The sequence below is a fragment of the Haemaphysalis longicornis genome, unplaced genomic scaffold (assembly GCF_048455015.1).
Source record: "Haemaphysalis longicornis isolate Haplotype H1 unplaced genomic scaffold, Haemaphysalis longicornis Haplotype H1 scaffold_8, whole genome shotgun sequence".
In the NCBI taxonomy this organism is placed as follows: domain Eukaryota; kingdom Metazoa; phylum Arthropoda; class Arachnida; order Ixodida; family Ixodidae; genus Haemaphysalis; species Haemaphysalis longicornis.
In genome coordinates this window covers 136702427-136727889 of record NW_027526445.1, presented here as the reverse complement: position 1 = coordinate 136727889, position 25463 = coordinate 136702427, and the positions used below count along the sequence as shown (strand labels likewise).

The following is a 25463-nucleotide window of genomic DNA, read 5'->3' as shown; positions in this document are numbered from 1 at the left end:
TACCGACATCATGGTGATGCTGAATGTCGCCTACACGGATCCTGATCCGCCCCCTTGTCAGGCGTGGCCCGCGAACGACTTGCCCAGACTGGTAAGTTTCCTGGAGGGTCACGTGCAAAACACGAAAGCATAATTTCGTGTTCTCTGCTCTCTGACTCTGATAAAAAGGAAAACGTAAAACCACTCAAAAGGGGCCCCTAGAATAATAGCCCTGCTTCTGCTTTCCTGTTTGTGACAGCCTGTGAATATAACAGCCATATCCAAATCTAAGGCACTCAACGTACAGAAAAAAGCCAGACGAGCGCGTGTCGCTGTTCCTTTTCTCAGTTTTTCTAACGTTTTTGTTTCACATACCTCTTTTTTTAAATTTGGCGATCCTTTCAAGAGCACCAAGCAATGTAGAGACAAAGCTGCGAACCTACCTGCAGGTACACGTATCACCGCATTTTAAGGGGCTTTACTCGAGACAGCTTACAAATACATGTCACCTTATCGATTTCCACCTTTTGTTTTTCTTCGTTTCTATGAAAAGGGATGCTTTGTCAATCAACTTATTTAGTCCAACATATATGGTACACCAGAAAACATGCTTTGCATGTCAGTATTTCCTACCCCTGCAATTATATGCTGAAAGCCCTCCCACTGCCCTAAGTAAATCTTAAAGACAGGTCTCTAGCAGTACGACAGAACGGGTCAATTAGATCAACCTTACTTCATCTATAGTCACGAATCCACCGTACGTGGTATAAGAATGCATTCTTATGACGCAATATTGAGTCGTGGCACTGAAGTACTACTCTAAACTATATACTCAATGTCTTGTGTGACCTATTCAATTTTTGCATATGGCAGCTTGTCTAAGCAAGTAGCGTCACTCCCGACGCTATTTGAATGTGAATTTTATTGAAGGCAAAATCATTAGGTGCCACAATCGGCGAGAAGGCGCCTTCATCTTTTTAGTTTTTGGTGTTGTTGCGGAATGACGAAAATGATTGCCAATTTAATGAGTTAAGTAAGAAATTCCTGAAAGGCTGAGTTTTTTTTAAGTGGTGTCAAGGTGCAACCCAGCGACACGTATTAACAACTGTCCCATTGCTACATAGAATCAACAAACTTTTCTTCACTTTCGCTCCCTGGCGTTTGCGAGCGAATTACTTAAACTGGATTTTTTCCTGCAACACCATGTATGCGGCTCCTTTTTCGCTTTCGTATATTGTTTTCAAGGTGTGAATTTCGGTGGTACGCACGTTGGCACATAACACTGCTTCCCTACATTCAAAATTTCACACGGCTTATGTGCACCTTCTTTACTCACACTCCATCACATTCAGGTGGCGTTCGTCACACTCAATTCTACAACCTTTCCGCTTCAAATTCAGAGTTCTTGGAATATTGTGAAGTGGCGTCCCGCCCCCTTCAAAACACTAGATTCCGAGGCACTCTCCAAAATGTATTTTTGTAATAAAGGCACGAACAACAATAGCAACATTGTGCGGACTTAGCCCCGATTTTCGAGCATTGGGCCGCTTCTGTGCAGTCATAAGTTAAAGGAGCCATGAAGATAAAATAAAAGTTTGTTTAATTCGAAAGCCCTAGGATTCAGTATCTCACTCAGCTCCATTACAGCCACAAAACATGCTTTGTAACGAAAAAAACCGCAAGAAGTATTTAAAAACTTTCAAATTTTGCGCCAGAGTGACGTGTTATGAGAAAGAATGACGTCATATGGGCCAACAATAAAACAATTTTCAGTGCGTTAACTGTACGTTAGCATTCAAGTCATGGGGTTAAGTGGAACTAGAGGCCCCATTACAGACGTCCAGTCATGTGTCGTCACGACAGGTCAGTTAGGCGTATACGCCAACAGTAGACGTTCAGCGTATTTGCTAACAGTAGACAGGCCGTTTCAAGACCGGTAGCAACCCAGTCGCCTGATCCACTAGCCACCCCATCAAGACAATTGCGAGCAGACTTCGCACAATGACATATATTTTAGTGTGGGTAGACTGGGTGCCGGGACACGCGGGCGCCGTCGAGAATTAGCCCCCTACGCGTGGGTGAGAGGCGAAACACATATCCGCCCCGACTCACCACACCTTGTTTCCCTAAACGGCACTTTCCGACCCTGCGAATAGCAGAGCCGTCGCCAAGCAAGAGAGCAGCGCAAAGCTCCGTGCCGCTACACTTGATGGCCCTAGGCCACCGCCAGAAGGACTCCTCGGGAGGGCCCAAGTTCGGGTACACAAAAAAAGCAGGGTTTTCTTACGCGGGACGTGCTTAGAAAGTGGCGGTGTACGTTCACCGTCGCTCAGTACACCCGAATGAACCCGCCAGAACTGAAGGAACACGACCACGGAGACCCGCTCATCGTGTCACGCGCCAACAAAGCCCACAATACAGCACATGCTGTAGAGTGCTCGGGGCTCGCGGCGGAGAGAAGAGCAAATCTTATGCCCAACCTCCTGCCCCTGCAGTTGGGGCCATCGCCTCCTTAGGACCGGGCTCACCAAAAAAAAAGCTTTCATGTTCCTGTTTGTTTCGCAAGATTGCATAATAGTTCGGGAATTACCTAGGCATGACAAACTAACCAACCTTAAAGCTCACCTAAATTCTATTTTGGGTTGGTGCTTAAAGTGGCGAATGGAGCGTAAAGTTAATAAGTGTAAATTCATGCGCGTATACAGAAAAAATAACACACTACCTGTTTACTGACTTGATGGCATTGCCCTAGACTCTGTTTCTTTTTATAAGTATCTCGCTGTTAACATCACTAACAATCTCACCTGGTCCGTTCACATAGACTATATTATTAACAATGCAAATCGCATGCTCGGTTACCACAGACGTAATTTTGCCAAGGCACCATCATCCCTTAAAACGCTTATCCGGTATAAATTTGAATACGCCTGTCCAGTTTTGGATCCTTCCTTTCACAAAGTCATCAACTCACTGGAATTGGTTAAAAATATTTCTGCACGTCTCAGTTCGTCTACGTTTAACCGAACCACCAGTATAGCTGCAATGAAATCTACCCTTAACCTTCAATCCTTACCAGTTCGACGTGAAATTTTCTGACTTTCTTTGTTACACAAAATATTTCATCACCAACGCCTGCACCATGAACTGATTTCGCCTCCATTGTACGTTTCTTCTCACGTTGACAATGCTCACAATGTCGGCATAGCATCGAGCCGAACGAATGCATTTTCGCCGTCATTTATTCCCCAGACATCTTTAGAATGGAATCGCCTTCCCTCATCAATAACAACCATTGTTAAAGATACGCTTTTCCAAAATGCCGTAGTCAACATTGTATAAACCATTCCTTGCTGTGTGCAGTTAAGTTTGGTGGTGCGTTTTTTGTTTTTCTTATTTTGTGTAAAGATGTATTTTTTCGTGTATTACCTTTGCTGCATTTTTTGTTGTGCTCTTGATTGTAGCCACTTCCGTCTATAATGCCATTGGCCCTGAGGGTATTACTAATAAATAAATAAATAAATAAATAAATAAATAAATAAATAAATAAATAAATAAATAAATAAATAAATAAATAAATAAATAAATAAAAATAAATCAATCGAACAATAAATAAATAAATAAGTACAATGACGATACACAAGATGATGTAGGCGCCATTACCTTCTTTACCCCCTTCCCCATCCCACAGTAGACCCTGTGAAACCCCTGTAAAAAATATAAATACTTCTAAAAAGAATTAAAAATACTTCTTGCCGTCGGCAATTTTCTTAGCCATCTTTTGCCATTTTGTGTGGCATCATTTTACCATTTTCGGGGCAGCGTCGTCACTTTGACGCCGGATTTTCAACTTATTCAGGAGTCATGCTCTGAAATAAATGTCCAGGACCAACACATTACACACTCACTCAAAATGAGAAATCATCACACGCGGTTACGGCGTTCGTATGCATTCCGGTTTTTTCGTTCAAACATGGCCTTTAAATATTATATGACAAAGAGTTATTGCTGTTCGAACGAAGAACAAGTGTTGGTTATATAGGATGGCTCCAAAAACCAGCTACCGCGCACTAGCGTTTGGAACACATTTCGCAATGACCTGTGAGGATTCTCGAACTTAACCCAAGGGTGTCGTAGTCTGCTCTATTTTTGTTGAATTCGGATTTCTTGGTAAGGCTTTAAAGTTACCTTATCGACAACACGCAGGTTTTCGGGGTGTGTTGCGTAGATTTTGGCTTGTAATTCGCCCGCTAGACAGTCGGACTTATAGAAGTAAGGCGGTCAAATGTGTGACACACTCAGTCCCGTTCAAGCCTCAAACTACAGGAGAAAGTGAGGACCTCGAAGGAAAAGATGTCTTTAGTTAGATACTGTAGGATTGAGAGTCTCTGCAGCCCTTGTATTCAGTGTTCAGTTGAGTAATATTAGCTCTCAAATGCAAGATTCCCTAGTTCTTCTACAAACATCTTCAAAAAATCAGTTCCTTGCTAAGTGACACACTGCTGGCCACTCACGCAACTAACAAACAATTGCCCCGGTTTCCTTCCTCCGAGCTAACTTCCCCACTATTTTTCCAAAGCATGATACTGTTAAAGATATTATACACGCGTGCTCAGCCGATATCATAATCGGCTCAGAAACCTGGCTTTCCGATAAAATAGCGCATAAAGATCTCACTCTTTCTTTAACCTTTGAAATTTTCCGCAAGGGCAGGTGCAGCTCTCTCGGGGGCGGCGTATTAATCGTAGTTAAAGAAGAGTATCCCCCATGACAAATAGACGTCTATTGACCATTAGAAATGATCTGATTAAGTGCCCACATTGACCATACACCCCGTGTTTTAGGCGCGTGTTATCGTCCTCGCTATGGTCGCGCAACTTTTGTCAACACTGTAAACGACACGATGGGCGGCATCTTGTACGAATTTCCAAGTAGTCTATTCACCATGGGTGGTGATTTTCACTACCCGGTTATCGATTGGCCAACAAACTTAGTCACTGCAAAAAATATCCTCCTCGAATGCATCATGTTTCTTCACCGTATTGATTAGCACCAACTTACGCAAAAAGTGCGTGAACCAACGCGGGCGGATCACTTACTTGACCTCATTCTAACAAATCAATCTGAAATTACTAACACTTTTGTTCTAGACGAAGTACGTTATCATAAGGCCGTACATTTCTCACTTTCAGTGGCACACATTATCAAAAATGAAACAGAAAAACAAACTAACTATGCACGCTCGGACGTGCAAAAAATGAACCATATGCTGGAAACATTACCTGTTGTTCTTAAAACTGGGTTTCCGGGTTGTACGAATAATAAAAACTCATGTATATGTCGGGCCAAGCTAAAAGGAACAGAAGCATCGTGCGTGCCAAAAACAGTGATAAGCTCTAATACGAACGTGCCATGTTCACCCGTGATGTCAAAATGTTTTTATAAGGAAAAATGGAATACAGAAAGTCAAGTAGAACGAACGATTGAACTGGCACAATTACAAACAGGTTTGCACTTTAGGTGAAAAACGTGAGGCAAAACAAGTATTTTAATGTTACGCTCCAATGTATAACGAAAACAGACCAGGGCAAATTGTGGAAGACTATAAACCGGAAGAAAAACAAACACGGCACCTGTCATAATCAATGCAACCGGGAACAAGTTATCATTGCACGAATGTGACGATGAATTTACAGAGCCTTTGCCCAAGTTTTCACTACCGAGCTGCTTTTCAGTGACTATTTGGAGGTCGCAACCATACATGCCTTCAATTCTTAGGCCCATTGTAATTTCAGCCCATGGCATGGCTAACGCTATCGACCACCGAGCTTCCAAGACTAACCCGGGTCCTGACGGCATAACAGCGACGCTCTTGTAAATAACTGGTCCTTATTCAGCTTACCTGCTTTCGTGGTTATTTCAAAAACGCCAGATTCAGGTTGCTTTCCGTACGACTGGAAATTTGCCGATGCACCACCATTGTTGAAATCCGGCGATCAGTCTGATCTTTTTAACTATAAGCCTATTTCACTTACTTCAATCAGCTGCAAGTTACTAGAACATATTCTCTTCACGCATGTAGTAACCCACCTTAACCAGAATAACTTCTTTATAAACAACCAACACAGATTGAGCAAAGATTTTTTAGGTCAGACACAACTTTTTAGCTGGTCACTCATCTCCACGTTTGGCAGCCTAGATTGCTTTTTACCCATCTATTTTTGTCGATTTGCCTAAGGCTTTTAATTGGGTTCCACATGATCTCGTGATGCTTAAAACTTCTAACATAAATCTGGAAGAAAATACGACCCACTTGATTCGCAACTACTTTAACAAACCGTTGTTAATATATATGATTAAGCGAACACGTGTCCAACCCTGTGGGTGTCTCAACAAGAGTCCTCCACGGGTAGTCCTCCACGGCCGTTTACCATTTCTATTTCATATAAACGACATAGGGTGCAACGCCTACTCATCAATTCGTCTTTTTGCCGACGACTGTGTAATTTACAAAGAAATAGTAACTTGCCATGACATTTCTCCACTCTGGGATGGTTTATTTACTCTAACTGAAGAATACAAAAAATGGCTGATGAAAATAAACGTAGAAAAAATTAAAAATGTGGATTTTTTCCATGGCAAAATTATGAACTTATAATTATAGATACTGCCAAAATGGAATCAGTTTCATTCTTTAACGACCCTTGAATTACATTCACCTCCGACTTTAACTAGGTCCCCCATATAGAAAAAAATCACACTAAAAGCGTGTAAAAAGCTCGGCCTGATCAAGCGTCGACTTTACTTAGCTAATTCCGAGACACGGCTTCAAGCGCGCAATACCCTTATCCGTTCTTCCCTAGAATATGGGCAAAAGATTTGGCAACCACATCAGATGTTTGAATATCATGCTTGAATAAGTACAGAACAAGGCCGCGCGCTAAATTATGTCAGCGTACTCAGGGTGCCAGAGTATCGGCCTTGAAGGACCAATGCAATGTCTCCTCTCTCACCCAACGCAGGCAGTTTTCAAGATGAACTTTTTTTAACATCCTGTACCGTCATCCTACACAATTGGCTTGCAAAATCGTCATTAGGGCATCCTTTATATCCGCACGTACGGAAAACGCTCACCAAGGTAGCCAAATGTTTGCCCGAACAAACAAATATTAGAACTCACCCTTTGTATTGGCTATCAATGAATGGGATTGTTTGCCAAGTACCGTAGTGGATCAAACAGACGCCATAAACCTCTTCTTTCCAGACCGCACTCCTTGCATTTTTAGGGATTTAAAATTCTTTGTCACTTGTCCTTATCATAATTATCGTGTTTAGGCTGAAAATGTTTGTTCTGGCTAATGAATTGCCATATCTTCTGCCACTTTTACACTTACTGTATTGGGATCGAATGTGTAGTTTTTTTGTATACTTCTTGTGCTTTGATGGTATTCCAATGTTACTTTTGTTGCGTTGATTCTTTTCTTTTGCGATTTCGATGTTTCGGCGGTCTTCAACTCATCCCGCCCCTATGTAATGCTCATCTGGCCGCTTAGGTTACCTGAATAAAGAAACAAAAACGAATTTTGAGTTTTTATTTGCGTACGAGTACAAGGAGGCAAGCTGTTCGTAAACGTTTCAAAAGCCCCCTTCGACACAGTTCAATGAGTAAGCAAACTTGATAAACTGAGAACCAAATCTTTGAGTAATAACAGATTCAAACAACATGCGGAACAGTAGACAATACAACAGTAAGGGAAAGGTACAATTAGGCACGTTAGAGTACGTAAGAGCGATGAAAATTGAAGTAATATTCCAGAATCAGAGTAGACCTTTGACTGCGTTTTGAATATACACACAACCACAAAGCCTCCGCAGTAAACAAGTCTAAACATCTGCAGTTCTAGCCTTTAAAGCAGAAATTCTGACTTAAGAGATAATACATCCCCTGGGGTTTAAATTTGTTTCTACTATATTTGAAATCAGTCTCGTCCCCAACTTTCTGCACTATGACGATGTGTTCAAGCAGAAAAGACTGCCCGCCGTCGTCTGTTCGTAATTTCAGTGCGTGTATTTTGGCACATCTAAAAGACTATATTCTGTTAGCGTCGCTATTTGCCATGAATATTTTCTTTGTGTACAACTTGTAAAATATTCCTATAAACAATTTGGTCAGCTTTAAGCTTACTGTACTGCAGAAATAGTGCACCCGTTCTTAAGTCAGAATAGTGTCAGTGAAATGTGGCAAATATATGGAGAACCCTTTGTAAGAGGATCAACCGTTTGTAAATTCTCTTATTTTTGGCTTCCAACACTAATAATCAGTAACAAAGCTTCCAATAGACAACAGTGGTATAAAACAGTTTTTTTGACCCAAACTAATAAACAAAAACAATCTGAAGAGAACGCCATTTTTTTTAAATTTCCGTGCCGGAGTTTTTGATATGAGGCTCCCAAGATAATTAATGAAACCAAACTCCTAAAACCTTGTGATCAACATCAATGTCTTGATCTATCTTGGTATTAATTGGTTTAAAAGTGATAGCGTCAAATTCAATGCGTGTAGCTGGAAGTTGTTTTTTTTTGCAGCGAATTTTAGAATTCTAAATATCTATCTACGTCATACCGGAGTTCGCTTACACTGCTACCGGAGAAGGACATGTTCGTGTCATTTGCATGCATGGCTATCTGGGGTGTATATGGTAGGCCGACTGTATCAAAATAGCTATGGGCCCAGCTTTGATCCTTGAAAAACATCCTGACCCTTGCATACACCCTATTTCGAATAAACCAGGTTAAACATCATTATATTCAACAAAGTGCTCTCATACTTAAATAGCTCCTTAATTGGTCAGCCGCTGCTGGGCGTATTTCTACACTTTTATTTAAGCCTTCTCACGAATATTTTTCGATTGATAGAGCCAATGTTTTGTTTAGATCTAAGAGTAACCCGAGTGCAATTTTTTTCCCTCTATATTTTCTGTTATACTTGTCTAAGTATTAAGTAGAGCCTCCTGTTATGACTTGTTTTTTTTTTCAACTGTACTGATACAGTTAAATAACCTCGGGTGTGTTCTACAAGTTTGTTAGTGTATTGTGCGTTATATCTTCAAATATTTTTGAAAAGACAGTCACGCCAGACAGTGGCCTGTAATTATACAACCGATCATCGTCACCACCTTTGTGAATTGGCCTAATTCGTGCAAGTTTAAATTTTTGTGCAGAAACCCTACTCTTAATGTGAAATTATTATTAAAAGCTAAAAGTCAATCATTTCAGGGGCGATGTGTTTAAGGGAATCGGCGCTGTACCCTCGATGCCAGATGCGAAGTTGTTTTTAAATAAGAATAAGTTTACACCTCACTCACGTTTCTTCGAGTTAAAAAGGTCAATCTTAGAAGTCATGCCGCTATCAATAACGCGCCACTTTTAACTTCATCGGTCTCCGCAATGTAACGCACTGCTTCGAAGAAATGCTTTCTTTTGATAAAAAAAGAACGACCTTCCTCTTCCAAAAAAAATCAGGGGTGTGATTTTTCAGCCAAAACCTAATGTTTCAGTGTTTAGTATTCCTCATCTTCCAATGAAAATAAGGGTTGTTTCTTGGAGCTGCAAACGACCGGATGATTTTTCACAGTTTCCGCTTCTCCAATACTCGTGCATCACCGCACCACTTAACCGGGTTAAGTGTGACCCCCATTTACGGAGGTGGTTGGACGGAAGCGCAAAGCCTTACAGTGGATCTCCGCAGAGTGGTTGTGGCACGCATGCATTCTGCAGCTAGCTTGGCAGTGTTAATTTCGGCATGAAACGAAGTGGTTGGGTGAGGGCGTTACCTGCAGAATGTACGGACTCCCTAAGAAACGCCACCGCTATTTAATGCAGAAAACCAGTTCAAAGAGTACGAAGCACTTGCTTAGTAACATCCAGTATCTTACCCATATATTTGAGCTAATAAATTTACTAACTCAACTTGATAATGTTGTCATAGGAAGGAGATGTTTGTGGGCCCAACATCCGGATGAAGATGAAGCTGCGCGGGAAACTCATCGTGCTTGAGCTCTGCCTTGGCCGGCGTTTCGTAAATTGTGTAAATCCATTGCTAGCATCTTACATGGTTCACTTTCGGGGTCGTGCTATAATGTAACGATATTCAATACTGAACACGTGTAAACTTTATGCAAAACAAATACGCCCGCTTCCTTGACACGGACAGCATTTATTTCACAGCTTGGTGGATGATGATGCCTTCTGCCATTTCACATCAATATCTCGCATACCGCTACTTAGCTCACAACAGCGCGTTTAGTGTATTCTTGCCAAGATTCAATTCAGTCACTCATATCTCCACTAAGTCATAGATATACCTACCGGAAAACTTGCTGACCTGGTCTCTGTTTTATGGCCATTTCTGTAAAAGCGGTAAGCAAGTAAAAAGGAATGCATGTTGTGGAGTCGTTAAAAATAATATTTGTTGTGTTAAAATAAGAGAAAACGTTTTAGCAATAAAGCATAACGTGCGTGGTGCTTTATCCTTCGTCCGTGTCTCTTTCGCGCAATTTTACTAATGCACTCGGCATAGTAATTGCGTACACAACTCTCCCAGTGAATGTAACGTGATTCTGTAACCAATAGTTTAGCGCATTTTACGTGCGCGCTTCAAACGGGTAAAAACCAGCTCCTGATGGCAGTTTTCGTTATCATTTGCAGCACCATGCAAAGCTCAGCACACACTGGCAGCACAGGCGTCCTTTTGAAGCCACCGGTCGCGCGATGCACAAATTTTAAACGTGCCTTGAACTGTTTTGAGTAACCACTCTTGAGCAGGTAAATTTGCTACTGATGCAAAACGCCCAGTATCAAGAAGTGCGAATAATTAGAGCAACACTTCGTTTCCTGGTAAAAATAATGAAAGGTTGCCATTACACGCCTTAGGCCCTCGCCAATACCAGCCTACAAATTCCTCCACGGTAAAGAATGTCCCATCAGCTCCCCATGACTGTTGCTGTCATCTACTTTACCTAACACACAGACAGGCAACCAATGACGGATGCGAGACCCGCACGTGACTTTTACCGCTTCGAGCTCGTTTCACCGAGACCACGGCTGCAAGAAACAGCTGCAATGCAAGATAAAACAAAATAAAAACAAACAAAAGATGACCACGTCTTAATCAGCGCTGCAATCGAGCTGGAGGAACGCGAGTAATTAGGAACGCGAAGAAGCCGAAAAACAGTTGTGTGCTACTAGTAGTGCAAACAATCTTAATTATAATTACTATGAGTGCGGATACGGAGAGCCAGGACTAGCGGATCATTCTCTACGCCGGCCGGACCCAACGGGAAGAAATCGAGAAGAGCTCATTACTCTTTCAACTTGCTGTCAACATTTGGCGCATCCGTCAACTTTCCCCTGCATAACCGCAGTGCATGAGGGTCAACCGTGGACCTTGTTTAGATACATGAAGTCTATAAAGAGTTTCCCAACCGGTATATATTGAATAACGTTGGTGCAGTGCACGTATTGTGGTCGCTTAGAGTTCACTGAATATTCTCTCAAATTCGAGGGTAAAATTTGACAACCTTTACGGCTCGCCAGTATACACCTCAGAAAACGTCAAAAGTAGGCGGGAGAGAAATGCAAGCCTTGTTGATTTTAAGTTCATACTAAAAAGCGAGTTTATTATCAAGAAGATGCGACGAGGTACGATAAGGGTCTTATGTTGTTCGAAACAGGTCATTAGTCCTTTGGTATATTTAAAAAGTGTCAGCGCTAAGACTGGGAAGCTCCTTCATTTTCTTACTGCTCGTAGCGCTGTCAAAGGTCTAGGTAAAGCCACCACAGAACTTCATTTTGCAGTTTTCTCGGTGTTGCATTGTTGGTAGAAGACAGTGTATCAGACATAGTGTCATCAATCTCAGTTATTTCGAAGGTATTTATCGTTCATAGAATTTCGCTTAAAGGCTTTAGTGGCGATAAATAAGTATTGCTGCTCGAAAATCTTGATTCCGTTCGTATCGAAGGCCTGTATGAAGAATTACATACTTTATAAATTTCTCGAGTGCAAAGAAAATACGCGTTTTTTAGGCACAATCTTAGCCATTTCACTTTTATGGCAATTATCCGATTACCGGATATGTGCAGCGGATTAAGCCTGCTGCGGTCGTCCTACTATTTGCGTTACATTTACACAAGTTCGCCTTTATATTGACTCTTTTTTCGGAGTTCTGAAACCGTTTTCTTACAAAGAATTTTTACCAGCAAGCAGGCATCGGTAGGAAGCACATAAAATTCATAACCGTCTCGAAGAAACTGCAGTGAATATTTTACAAGGAAGGAATGAGCTGTAGATGTACGTATTGCAGCGCCATAAAAGCGTAAAAGAGCGCCAGTATTGTATTAGCTGGTCCGCAATCCACGTCTAAACGTTATTACTGGCATATTCCACCGGTTATTACAGTCCTATTTGGATAACACAGCCTGTCTGTACTTTCACGGTAGCTTGATTCGTAAAAGTGCTTCCAGCGGTTAATTGCAAAAATTTGCAATCAGCTTAGAATCGCAGGCATCCAGGATGTGCGATTCCGATCCCTTCTGAAGGCTTTCGCACCAGCTTTTTATTGATTTATTGCTTTTGGCACCCCTTGTTCTTTTAATATCTCACCGACCGAAGATAAGGAATTCCAAAGTGGCGCGTAGAACATCAGTATACCAGGACTATGGCATGGTTTTTCCATTACGTAATTCATCTATAAAAGCACAACGACACCTCGTAGCTGATGGCAACTCCTCTTTTAGTTCTTGAAACACCTGGTAGCTGGCGAAATTAAGCACTGTGATGTACCCCTCGAATTCTGTGATGACTGCAAAGCAAACAAATAACAATGCTGTCGGACAGAGGCCAAAAAATCAGAGTAACCTTACAATGTTAATGCAGTCGAAGCTTCTGCAGACACCCGTACACATTTTGAGGCAAATAAAAATACACAGATATACGCTCGAACACAACAAATAAACACCGAACCCGTTCAGCCGGATGGTCGTAGTTTGCGGAAGAACAACTATCATGTTATTTTCTGACCATGCAGGACAAATTATCTGCTATAGTGTGCACTCCACGACTCTGTAAAATGTTCAGATGAAATGTTCTTCAATCAAACGGCGTTCATTGAAGCGGCGCATGGTGAACCGGCTAGTGAGTATCGACGTTCGATGCGCAGCATTCGACTGTCGGCAAAACTTGCTTGATACCTTTCTTAATAATGGCTTTCTTTTTGTAGCGCATTTAAGAGAAGTGGTGCATTTGTCTTCACTGTGCAGCAGGAAGAAAGTCCGCTATTGCGCTTATTTTTGTTGTGCGGCGTTTAACACGAGCACAAAAAGGAAAACAAATATTCGATAGAAAAAGAGGAAAAATGTGTACACCAGTCGTTACGTTGCGTAGAGGAGTAACATCTGACTCGTGTATGCCCCTGGGCATGTTGGTAAACTGCCTTCTAACTACGCTTGATGAGTATACAAAATGTTTCAGGGTACCTTCCATTGTGTACTATTAAACGACTGCACAGAAAATTAATAAAAGTACGAGATTGATAAAATTGCAAGTTTGAGTTAAGGCGACCACCTGCTGCAGGAACGTGCCTTGGGATATATACCGAAGGAAGCTCGCAATTTCAACTTCTCAAGGACAGTGGCCATATCTTTACAAATGGGTGTGGCCAGATACCTGATGGATGCCGTTTACGAGAACATGGAACGCGCAGTGAACAAGGGGTGCAACAATGCCACTTTCCTTCCTTACTCGGAGGTAAGTACACTGCAAAAAAAAATAAGAAAAACAATGTAGATAAATGTGCAGTCGCCCCCTGGGGAAGCGAATCACATGCGACCTCAAGCCAGTCGTACATGTTACATTGCGCCCACGTTATTACCAGGCAAATCGTTGTCAGGTTACTCCGAACAAGATTGACGTTCCGCGTTTGCACCTACGAAGACGCGTCGAAATCATCGTCGTGGGTGTAAAATCGCGGTTACGAGCTTGTGCAAGTCTATGGCTTGCATGAGCAATGAAAACTCTCAGAGCAACAGTGAATGCCGGCCAAAACAACTGAAAATGTTACCCCCTTTCCCAACCAGTGGACTGCTGTTCCCAACTGCATAGGGTCGGCATGAGCTTTGAAACTGAACATTGCGAAGTTTGTAGGTATGCCACTATGTTTGAACGTTTTTCAGCGCCTGTGTCTGAAGCGCTGCCACACTAAATATTTGTCCGTACTATGCTGAATGTTTCCATCTTTATGGAGAAAAATGGGCCTGCGGGAATAATGGTTCTCAAGCTTCGGTTTTATGAATGTTACAAGAAAACCGCCGTGGTTTTTTTATTTGTTAATACAAACCATCCATATTGTGGGGAATGAATTTCTGGCACGCAGCTTACATAAACACCAGTTGAAAGCGCAACGTAACAAATTCTCCACCTCTTTTAAACGGACTTTTAGAATGGAGACCCTTCCAGTACCTGAGTGGTATAACTTGTAAAATATACCTTCGAATTTTAACTTTATATTTCCAATCAAAAAGAAATGGAAAACTTGGGATTACGTCCGAGAATTGGCCATAAATGCAACCAAATTTTAACAAATCAGATAAGTACACAACATCTGAAGTTTGTTCTTGCTTTACTTCCCCCTGATCTGGCAACAATGAATATAAAGAATTTTGCCACAAAATATTTGAGGAGATAATATTTTTGAATACTATGGATGATTCAGGCTGTCCTTCCTTCTAGAAGTTTCATTGTTTGTGTATTCTTATTAGCTTAGGTTTCCAGTGTCAGGGTGATGTGCGTCGACTAGCTTACAAAGATGAACGCAAGAGAGCCGTTGGTGGGTTCAAGAAAACACGCATTTGTTCTGCGGAAAAAAAACGTGAAGTAAACGACCCAAAGACTAAACAGCACCAAACCGATCAACCATAAAACACCTAAATAAATGTCGCAAAATACAATTCAGACCAAACCAGAGGCTGCCTCCCACCACCAGAAAGAAAGAAACCCTATCCACCCCCTAATAATATGTCATCATGTCCAATGAATTGTCGCTTCTGGTACCTAGTTGTCCTCTACAAACAGTGTCCTATTGGATTGGCCTATCTCGGTCGTCGGTGCTGGCGTGGCGTAACCGTTGCATGGTCGTGACACGGGGGTAGCTGTAGTCCTCTCGTAGAGGGGCCGGCGTCTCCACGCTGTCGTTGTGTTGACGGCCTTGGCACCGCTCGTCTCGATATGCTTCCTCGGATGCTATCATTCTGGCGCCCACAGCCGCAGGAGGTACCCAGGGGGATGCCGAACCTAGCCTTGCAGGCCGTTGAAGGGAAAGTGGACGGGGTGTGAGCGCTGGCCGCAGGTTCCCGACCATCGCTGCTGGGGCCACCAATACGCAAATTGGTGCTGTGACAAGGACTCCACAGCCGATTCGAGGTCGGCCCGCTTCTGCCGGTGGCCTGGCCCTGTAACTCTGCCTGCTTCCTGAAGCTCGGAAACTGCTTCCGCCTCCTGGTTCCTTGTTTCATCCTTGTCCTTTCTTTGTACTCTTCGCTTTTACACTTTCTGGGCTCCTTCGCGGTACTCTCGGATTGGATCTCTCCCTTTTCACTTCTATATTTGCTCACAATACCTCTGGGCTCCTTCAGGGCGTTCTGCGATTGGCTCCTCATTTCAGTACCATATTTGGTCAAGATGCAGTGGTGCTCCGTCGCGGCGCTCGTGGATTGGGCCGTTCCTGAAACGCAGTTCAATTTCTTTTCTTGGGGTTCTTGGTACATCCCTTCTCAAGGAATTGCCCTTGACAGATGGCATACACCTTGTCAAAGTGTATCTACAGACAGTGAAAACTGCTTGTCTGTGTTTTTTTTTTGTTATGCCGAGCATTCGCTTCATGAGCATCACTTAAACCATGCAGTGGTCCAGGCTATTGCCGGAATATAGTCTGGGCGAAGCCAGCAGCTATAAAAAACAACTCGACACATATTTCGTCAATTCGCGGGAAATATCGTCAAATCCCGATGGCCTTCTGCCGCCCGTTCCACGCAAATACCAGTCGCGTCTCCACCTCTACTCTCTGATAGTCTACCCTTCTCGAAGGTTTTCCAAAGTCAATTCAATTTTTCCGCGTTCCGCTGCTCGCCCCTTCTATTAAACCTTTTGTTGCAATTAAACTTGAAACCGTCACACGAGATCCAGCATCGCGCGAGCGCTGTTTGGGTGTTGCAGTGCAGCACGTTTTAACGCCTATTTTTCGTTAATATGGCAATAACTAAGTAGTCGTGTCTGTATTTATTGAAAAGGGTAATTCAAATACCAAATGTATTGCAGTCTGGTCGTTATGGGTATTGACATATGGGCGTATTGAAGTATAGTGCTGTATTTTTCCCTAACAATGCTGACTGTTGGGACTTCCTCGCTGCTAGCAGACGACACTAATCATCATTATTTCATGCTGCTCTTCACGAGCTGCCGCATGCTCTTGTGGCTGCGTCGGCTCGCTCCACTTCTTCTTCTAGTTTACATTAAAGCCTCATCGTATCACGACGTGTCGCTTCCCTTCCTCAGCATCGCGCCGCAGCTGGAGGACCCAGAGGTCCAACACATGGTGCTGAGAACCCAGGACTTCTAGCCGACGCCAAGCACATCGACGCACGGAGCCGCGAAAGCAGAGGAAACGACGCGGCGCCTGCGATCTTGGCGAGGGTTCCCATCTGCGTGCGACCGAATAGAGCGGCAACTTCAACGACGCCTCAGACTACGGGCGCAACTGGATTGCCTTCTAGCGGAAGCGGAAGGCCATATAAAAGGACATCGAGAGGTGACACAATCGGCAGTAAGTGTACTGCTCGACCGAATCGGCGCATTTTATGCACAGATTGAGAACGCGGATGACGCGGTTTTCGAGGAGACACCAGACGACTTGCTAGAGAGTGAGACGTTAGACGCCGGACAGTACCGCGACAAGGTTGTCACCTTGACGGCTAGTCTACGTTTCAAAATGGAGGAATGCCGGTCTTCGACGCCACGCCCGGCGACCGTTCTTTCAATACCAACAGGCAAGCACACATCCCCACTAGCAGAACATCCACAGCAGGACGTAGACGCACAAAAAATCACTCGGGTGCCCTTTGGAGCTAATTCGAGTCTTGGAATTTTACGGGCTACTTTGAACCACCAGATTCAATCTGTGGTAAACTGGCACCCAATGACAGCCCGACTACCGCAAGACTCCACCTGTATGAACGATCCCCCCATTGAAGCAGAGCCCAATAACGAATCGATAAGGATGCACAAAAATGAAATCTCCGGCGGAGCTTCCATGAAAATTTGCAAACCACCGAGCAACGCCACTGCGGTCGTTTCCACCTTCGAGCATAGAATGACTTCACAGGGCAAATCCTTCTACTCGCCCCCGGGAACACTAAAAGTGCGAAGCAGTCTTCGGAACCAGCGTTTCGATGCACTTTCGTTTAAGCTCCCGCACATCCTATACTCCATCGAGGAGTCAAAGAGAAATGAAACTCTTCTTGAGCGAAAGTCTGCAAAACGAGCTGAGTCAATGAAACACAAACGCAAAAAGAAATAGCGAACCAGAAGACGCAATGCCGAGCCCAAAGGGAGACATCAAGAGAAAATTGTTGCGCTGCAAACACTGAACAAAACAGAAGTGAAGACGGCAAGATGTCCATGGAGAAAAACAGAAATAAAATGCAGCAAAAGCACACCTTCCCTGAAGGTCCGACACCTGCAAGAAAAGCTTTCCGCTTGCACCAACTTTCCCTGGTTTAGGTTTAGAAACATTTCCTGCTCCTACTTTGATGGAACGACTGTGGCTTCCAAAACACTGTGGACAAATTGCATGAAGCGACAGGTTAGGCAGTGGGAACACCGATGGCGGAGGAAGCGCTCTCTTGACGGCGGACGACTGATGCACGGGAATCTGAAATCCAGCCAAGAAAAAGACACTTATGGAAGGACAGAATCATTCTACTCGGCGAAAAACGCTGTCATAGAAAACTGTGGACCTTGACGCCGCGATTAGAAGAGTCGATTGATGGACGGGACGAAGTCTCAGGACTTGCTCTCTACGTTTGCCCAGCAGCACTACAGTCCAGCGTGCCGTACTCCACCCTTCGGAAGCCATGGACCTAGCGTCATCTGTCGGCGGGGAAGACTGTAGGGACTTCCTCGCTGATAGCAGACGACACTGATCATCATCATTTTATGCTGCTCTTCACGAGCTGCCGCATGCTCTTGTGGCTGCGTCGGCTCGCTCCACTTCTTCTAGTTTACATTAAAGCCTCATCGTATCACGACGTGTCGCCCCCCTTCCTGAGCATCGCGCCGCAGCTGGAGGACCCAGAGGTCCAACACTGACAAGATTGAGTGCGTTTACAGATCTGCTGATGTAGAGAAGGATTGCTATACAAACAAGTTTTATTCCGCAAGTCTGAATACAGGGCAGACATAAGAGATGTCGGAGAGGCAATTGTCTGTTTAAGTAGCCAAAGAAACACCTTCCTCCTATTATTCTCAGCGCGCTGGTGCACCTAGCTTCGTGCAGCAGGTCTTAATTGATCTAAACGAGCAATGCAGCGCAATAATTTGAAGCCGTAAACGCACGGCTCCTTGATTCCACTGCCCACAATGCAAAGATATTGGCAATCCCGACCAAAACCAAGTATTTTCTTGAAATCGTTATCATTTTTTATTGTTTATTAATATTGACGTGTTTTTAAAGCCGCTAGGCAATATTTGTAATTTATATTGTGTATGACCTTTTTCAGGTGTGCCAGCCACCTACAGCGACTGTGACCATCGAAGATGCAATTTTTGACATTAGTCGGGGCCCTCCAACCATACTGAGAACTTGGAACACTTTCGAGCTCCTGGAAACAAAGGTACTGAACTTGGAAAGGTCACTTCTGTTGTAGTTCTTTCAATGAACATAAATCAATGCAATGAACATAAATCAAAGCAATGAACATAAATCACCCTTATTTTCTCAGTTGTAGCTAACCTCTGCGAACATGAATTTATAACTCAGTCGTGTGACTATTTTAAAATGTCAAAAATTTTTTTGTTTGTGGGTTATGTTTTTTCCTTTGCTACTACCGTTTGAATCATTACTCCTGCAACTGTTTGGTAAAAACAAAAGAACTGGTTTGAGTGAGGCGCTTCGTTTTCGAAAATAACCAAACTGAAAACTCGAAAGATCAAAATATCCGAAATGCTGCCGCCACCATGATTTTATTATTGATCACTGTGATATCGTCGTGGTGGTGAAAACCAAGTGCATTTGAGAGTAGAAATTTTTTTTATAAATGTTGACTCCGCTTTTTCTACCGTTTCTGCAACATAACTTCACTGATTCCAGTTGCAAGCATTTTTGCACTCCAAAAACCTCACATAATGTAATAAATAAAAACTCGGACTCTTACGAGTGGTGTGTTAGGAAAGAGCAATCGAACACAATTTGTGGTGCTTAAAGTGCGAGATACACTTGAATTCTTGAATAAAATTTTGGTAAGAAAAAACACAGTCATAACAACATGTCACTGAGAAGTTGGACAAACAGAATCGGAAGAAAATGGCCAATTACACAGCGTTTTACCTAGGATGTTTTCATGGGTGTTCTCTCACAATTACTCGCTTTGACCCCTCCAGCCGATTTATTTTTGCTTTCGTAGCCTTTTTCTAAGGAAACAGAGACCAAGGAGTCTGGGGCGTTTGAATATTAACACAGAGGAGTTAGTGTGACTCCAGACCCTTCAACACTCCTACGGGACCCTGTTCCAGGAGTAAAATGTGCATATTTTGCCAAATAACGAAACACGGACAAATCTATCAATGACCGTGCTTTTTTGGGCACATAGCTTTAGCCAGCACCTTGCAAACAAACATAATATAGTGTTTCTTTGCTTTTCCATTGTGGGCTCAACACACATGACGGTAGCTACTAAACTTGCAATTGAAACACTGCACTCTTCGGAGTTCCTGAGATCTTTCGGTTATTCTGCGATCTACGCTTCAAATGGCTTCCTTCTTTTGCCCCAGGCCAAACGCATAATGAGTGAAAAGAACATCCGGTCAAACTTCACCTGGTTCTTGTGGAACGTGCACCTGACAGACTTCACGGCACAGTGCCTTCCCGGAGGCCCCTTCGATCGTGTCAAGAAATTCCGCAACCTCTACAGGACAGAGTACGAGAAGATGAGCGGATAGCAGTCCTACGCTGTGGTACCCTTTCCTGCACCAGCTTCAGGACATGCCAAATTCTCCGGGATTGTTCGCTTCCGTGGTGTAGGGGTGGTCCGCTTGGGCTGCCACATGCTCATGTTTTATTGATGCGGCAAACGTACCATTTTCATGTCGGATTTGAGCTGTGCTGTAAAAAGGCCGCAACTTGTGTTCGCTCACGTGTGGATGGTTTCTTTTGTTTTGATGCTGTATTCTTTGTGTGGTGTGCCAGAATGCCACCAATGGGCCGCATCTGGAACAATCTAAGGCATATGGCATAACTGACCTTTAAAAAAACAACCACAGATCGCCGCGCAATTTTTTCTTCTTAGCCCTATTATTCTCTACTTTTGTTTAGAATTTCTGCGATCCATTGGCGTGTTCTATATTTATTATAAGCTCTTGTTGGGGACACGAAACTGGGATACACGGGCAAAGTTAGGTAAGTAACAGAGTTTTTCTCCTTTTCCTGGCCCGTGATATGCTGTAATTATCATGATATTTTGCTCTATAGATAATTGAGATTATATATTCTGTGAAGACCGCACTGAATCAGCAACTCTCCTTAAAGCTTCTTCCATTTCTGCACTGCCTTCCCGGGCGCACGGCCTTTCCGGGCGAAGAGCAACGTAATTTGTGTACTTCGCAATTTTGTTCTACGCATCACTGCCAGCGTCGTGTCATAGAGCTAAGAACTATTCTGTGTTACCAGTACTTGTACCCTCCAAAGCAAAAATATTTATGAATATTTTTTTTAAGCCACAGATCCTGCCGTGGTACTAAAAAAGACCACTTGCTATATACACCCTCGTTTTACAGCTGGTAAAACTAACCTAGCTCAATTTAATATGGGTCGAAGCCATGCACCAGCTTTTCAACATAGTTATTGCCTTACCACAACGGTACTATATGCTGCGTCTGAAATTATTATCTCAATGGCGTAGAATTCTTTTTAGGGGGCACTTTGACGTGCTGAAGCTACTCTTGGGGTATGAGGCCCTTTCTTGTGGAGGGCTTAAGAATAATTTCGACCACATAGTGACCTTTACCGCGCATCGTAATCTCGGCACACGGGAATTTTCGCTTTTGGTTTCCATTTCAATAGCAGCAACCGCGGCCGAGCTCAAGCCGTCGTCATTGGGTTAAGCATTATAACGCCGTAGTGAGTGCTCCACTGCGGCAGATGACTACCTTGAGATAAAACGATATACAAAATATATAGCAACACGGGAGTTGCAGCGCCTCTTGTTTTTTTTAATGCAGCAGACAGGGCCGTACCCAGAGGGGAGGTTTGGGGGTTCAAACCCCTCCCGAAATCTTTTCCAGGCAGCACGTAAACAATACTTACTGTTGCTTTCAGCAAAACTACCCCCTTCCCAAAAGTCATAACCCCCGGCGAAAAAAATTTCTGGGTACGGCCCTGGCCAGCAGACATTCCAATATTGTGGTGGATAAACTCTCAATCTCAAATTAAAGGGCATTTCGAAGAGCAACTTAGGCCTAAATAGTTTTCTGACAGCGCCCTTGATAGAACTCTGCCGCAAGTATATTGCCATAAACCGAATACTGGCAACCAGAGTGTCGAACCGTACTTTTTTCGGGTTCGGTTCGGGTTCGGGTTCAAGCCTTTCCGGTTCGGTTCAGATTCGGTTCCAGAGCACCATTCCGTTCCGGTTCGAACCGGTTCAAACGGGTTCAAACGGGTTCGAAGAAAAAAAAGCAGGCGTGTTTTTTTCTGCTAATTTTTTTGTGCTCGTGTTTAGTTTCCTTATCAAAGCGGCATAAAAACTAAGTCATAATGAATGTTTCTTCGTGCAAATATTTTGCCTTGGCCAAACCAAAGCGACCCTGCAACACTTGTTTTCAACTTTTTTCTAAATGCTTGCAAAAAGTAGTCAATCAACACATCCTGTACTTAGATTAGGGGGTCGCAAAGGGCCTCAGCCAAAAATTACTGCTCTCCCCTTATCAGATAACTTAGAAATTTGCTTAAAATATTTTTCTCTCCTTCCCGGTCTTGGCGTTCTTCGACCGCTGGATGACATCATTACAGTGGTGTAGCGGCTATTTGCCGGCTTTCCTTAAGTTGAAGAATAGAACGCATTTCATTGCCACTTTAAAAAGAAAGCCACAAAAGCGAAGCAGAAACAGCAGCTGCATCCGCAGCGACGAGCAAATCACGCACTGTTGCTCTGTGCTGGCAATTGCTGTAGTTCTCGCAGTGCTTCCAGATACACAGAAGAGTGAAATCGTTTATCGAAAGTGTTTATTTATTTATTCATTTATTTATTTATTTATTTATTTATTTATTTATTGTGGGGGTTTAACGCGCCGACGCAACGCAGACGATGAGGAGCGCCGTAGTGGAGGGCTCCGGATTAATTTTGGCCACCTGGGGATCTTTAACGTCCGCCGAAATCTCGTACACACGGACGTTTTCGCTTTTCGCCTCCATCAGAAAAGCGGCCGCCGGGGCCGGGAATCGAACCCGCGTCTGTGTGCTCAGCAGCGCAACGCCTTAGGCACTGAGCCACCGCGGCGAGTTTAGCTAAAGTCTTCAGTAGCTTTTTTAACTGTACAAACTACTGCAAAACATTTTCTATGGTAGTGTCACGAGTATGTTGCGCCCCCGCTCCCTCCCCAATTTTCGTTGGCCGCTGAGTTTGGTGGCCCTGCCAGGCTCGGTGTGAAACATTGTGCACGGCTGGCGAATAAACACCGACGAGCACAGCTGCTCGCGGTCAGTCACCGTCACCACCAGCACGCTGCGGGTCGTCACTCGGTTGGAGGGTATACTACGACCCTCCCACGTTCCCGAATGCGGGCCAAATCGGGACAGGTAGGTCAACGATTACAACAATAACTGAAGCCTAACAATGGGTTCGTTGGGACACTTAAGGCTGCCTATTTGTATAATTGTGAAAGTATTACTCTTTATGGCCGCAAGTTTACCTTTATTAATTTAAGTTCGTTCATTTTCATGATTTAATTTTATTTTATACTTGGCTTATATTACTGCAATTTTATACACCACAGTTGTTTTTTTGAGGAAACAAAAAATATGGCAAACGATTACGGTAGTCGCTAATGCGAAATTTGAGCGCAGCGCGAACTGTAGTCTTCTCGGCGACGGCGCATAGCTGCTGTGTCTTAGGAAGTGATCGTGTCCTCAACAAATTCACGACGGCATGCGGTATACCCTGTCGTTATCTCGTAACGCGTTGCTGCCGTGAAGCATGTCTGGCGCGGTCTGGAAATTTCGCCCTCCCCTCCCACTTTCGCCATACTTTCGTCCTCCGCTTTCCTGCTCGCTCTATCTTCGGTGGCGTCTTTGTTCTCTTGGTTACAACGAGGCGGACTCTGAGAAACTACGCGAAACCACAGGAGCGGGCGCTTAAGCGCTGCGCTCTAACGCATGGCTCTTCATAGCCACCGCTGTGCCGCCCTGTGATCCACTGCCTTAGCCGACCGGTGACTGGCGGCACATCGTCCCAAATAATGCGTCCTCGCCACAGTCTTCTCGAAGGCGAACATGCACCCTCCTGGCCAGCGGGCAGCGCCCCGGTGCCTCTAGCGCCTCCCCCATCGGTGCATCCTAACCAGAATCTTCTGGCAATGGGCAGCCTCCGTGCAGGCTGCCTTTTGCCTCGACCTACTAAGCAGAGGACCCGTCCGTCCACAATCGTTTTTGGTACCCTTGAGTGTCGCCGTGGTGGGGCATTTTGCGTCTCCCCCCCCCCTTCCCCTCTCCCCCGGCCGCTCGTGACAGGCCGCCCCTCGTCCCCAAATCATGCATCCTCACCACAATGTTCTGCCTGGCAGGCAGGCAGGCAGACAGGCAGGCGGGCAGGTAGTTTACTGGCAAACGGGCGGTCTCTTTGGCGGGAGGAGATCGTACGCGCCCGCAATCTTTTTTTTTTTTTGATCGATCAAATGTTACGCACGCACGCACGCACGCACGCACGCACGCACGCATGCACCCCTATTTTCGCACAATGAGGCAAAAAATGTGCATTGTAAATAAATCGGTTGGCCTGCTACGCTTTTCATTTATACCAAGTTTCAACGGTGCTTTAGCTTTAACACAAAATGATTAGCAGTGCTAGAAGTAGAAAACAGTCCGGCGTTGGCGTTAATTTCCGACTGCCAAGCCTGGCAGGTGGCATTTAGAGCAATTTCTTTCTGCTCATCTTTTATCTGCTAACAGAGCTGTTGGAAAGAAAGAAGGGCTATATAGGCTCATTGGACTGCGTGTATAGGACGGCATTGGATAGGGAACCACCGGAGATAGGAACTTTCTAATGGCCCTTCAGCGGCCGGTGACAGCGATTGGGCTCTAGGAAAGATGATAGCCAAATGAAGTCACAAGCAGCAGTAATGACCACTTGTAGAGAGAGAGAGAGAGAGAGAGAGAGAGAGAGAGAGAGAGAGAGAGAGAGAGAGAGAGAGAGAGAGAAATGAAGTTTAATTAAATCGAGGCAAAGGTTCAGAGAGGCGTCCTCATTCGAGGAGGCCGAATCGACGGCCGTTTCCAAGAGCAACTGATCTTGAAGGCCGGAACTGGCCATGGCTGTCTCCCAAATCTCTATGGAAACATGGAGGTTGGGTGGATCTACGGTACACTTGTCAGAGCCGCCTACTATGTGTATGAGGTTCCCAGGCTCTCCACAGAAGCGACGAAATGGAAAGTGTTGTGTCCCGTCAAAGAGGTGGAGTCTGGTGGTTTGTGGGAAGTTGTATGCCCGCAGGGCGCGGAGTAGGATTACGTTCTACGAAAGAGGCTATAGTTCTGAGTAACTTCCTGGTCTGTGACTGCAGGATGCATGCACTCGGGCCCGGCTTCAACAGCGCTGGCTAAGCGGGTCAAATCTCGAGCCACTAGGTTGTTGATCTTGTTTGCCGGAAATGCCAGTATGAGCTGGTGCCCATATAATCGTGACTGTCTCGTTGGGGGTCTCCGATTGATCATTGGAAGTGCTGTAAGATGCAATCGATCGTTGGCAAAGTTGGGCCACGCCTGCAAAGAGTCTGTTATGAGAGTTTTGGCGCCGCTTCCTCAGCTTGAAGGGGGCTGTGTTCGGGGTTTCAGATGCTACATCTGTGGGAGGCTGCAGAACGGTAGCACAAAGAAAGAGAAGGTATTGAAGCATGCTATCGGGCGTCTCTTGCATCAAACCAGTTGGTCATTCCTCCCTTTTTTTCTTTC

The 25463-nt window shown here is 44.3% G+C and overlaps 1 protein-coding gene across 2 annotated transcripts; it reads left to right on the top strand.

Annotated features, from left to right (window-relative positions):
• On the top strand, positions 1 to 20565 carry LOC144149852 (uncharacterized). 2 transcript variants are annotated; one of them, XM_077681553.1, is made up of 4 exons: positions 4 to 91; positions 13607 to 13780; positions 18805 to 18918; positions 20075 to 20565. In XM_077681553.1, exons 1-4 carry the CDS (start codon positions 11 to 13, stop codon positions 20240 to 20242), a joined length of 537 nt encoding a protein of 178 aa, XP_077537679.1. In that variant the 5' UTR covers positions 4 to 10; the 3' UTR covers positions 20243 to 20565. The 2 variants fall into 2 exon arrangements, with proteins under 2 accessions (XP_077537680.1, XP_077537679.1); XM_077681554.1 differs by lacking the exon at positions 13607 to 13780 and having other exon boundaries at positions 1 to 91.
• The last annotated feature ends 4898 nt before the right edge of the window (positions 20566 to 25463 follow it).

Coding starts and splice junctions, on each gene's coding strand:
- LOC144149852 (XM_077681553.1), top strand. CDS start 11: ATGGTGATGCTGAATGTCGCCTACACGGATCCTGATCCGCCCCCTTGT. Junction 92..13,606: donor CGAACGACTTGCCCAGACTG/GTAAGTTTCCTG, acceptor CACCTGCTGCAG/GAACGTGCCTTGGGATATAT. Junction 18,919..20,074: donor TCGAGCTCCTGGAAACAAAG/GTACTGAACTTG, acceptor CTTTTGCCCCAG/GCCAAACGCATAATGAGTGA.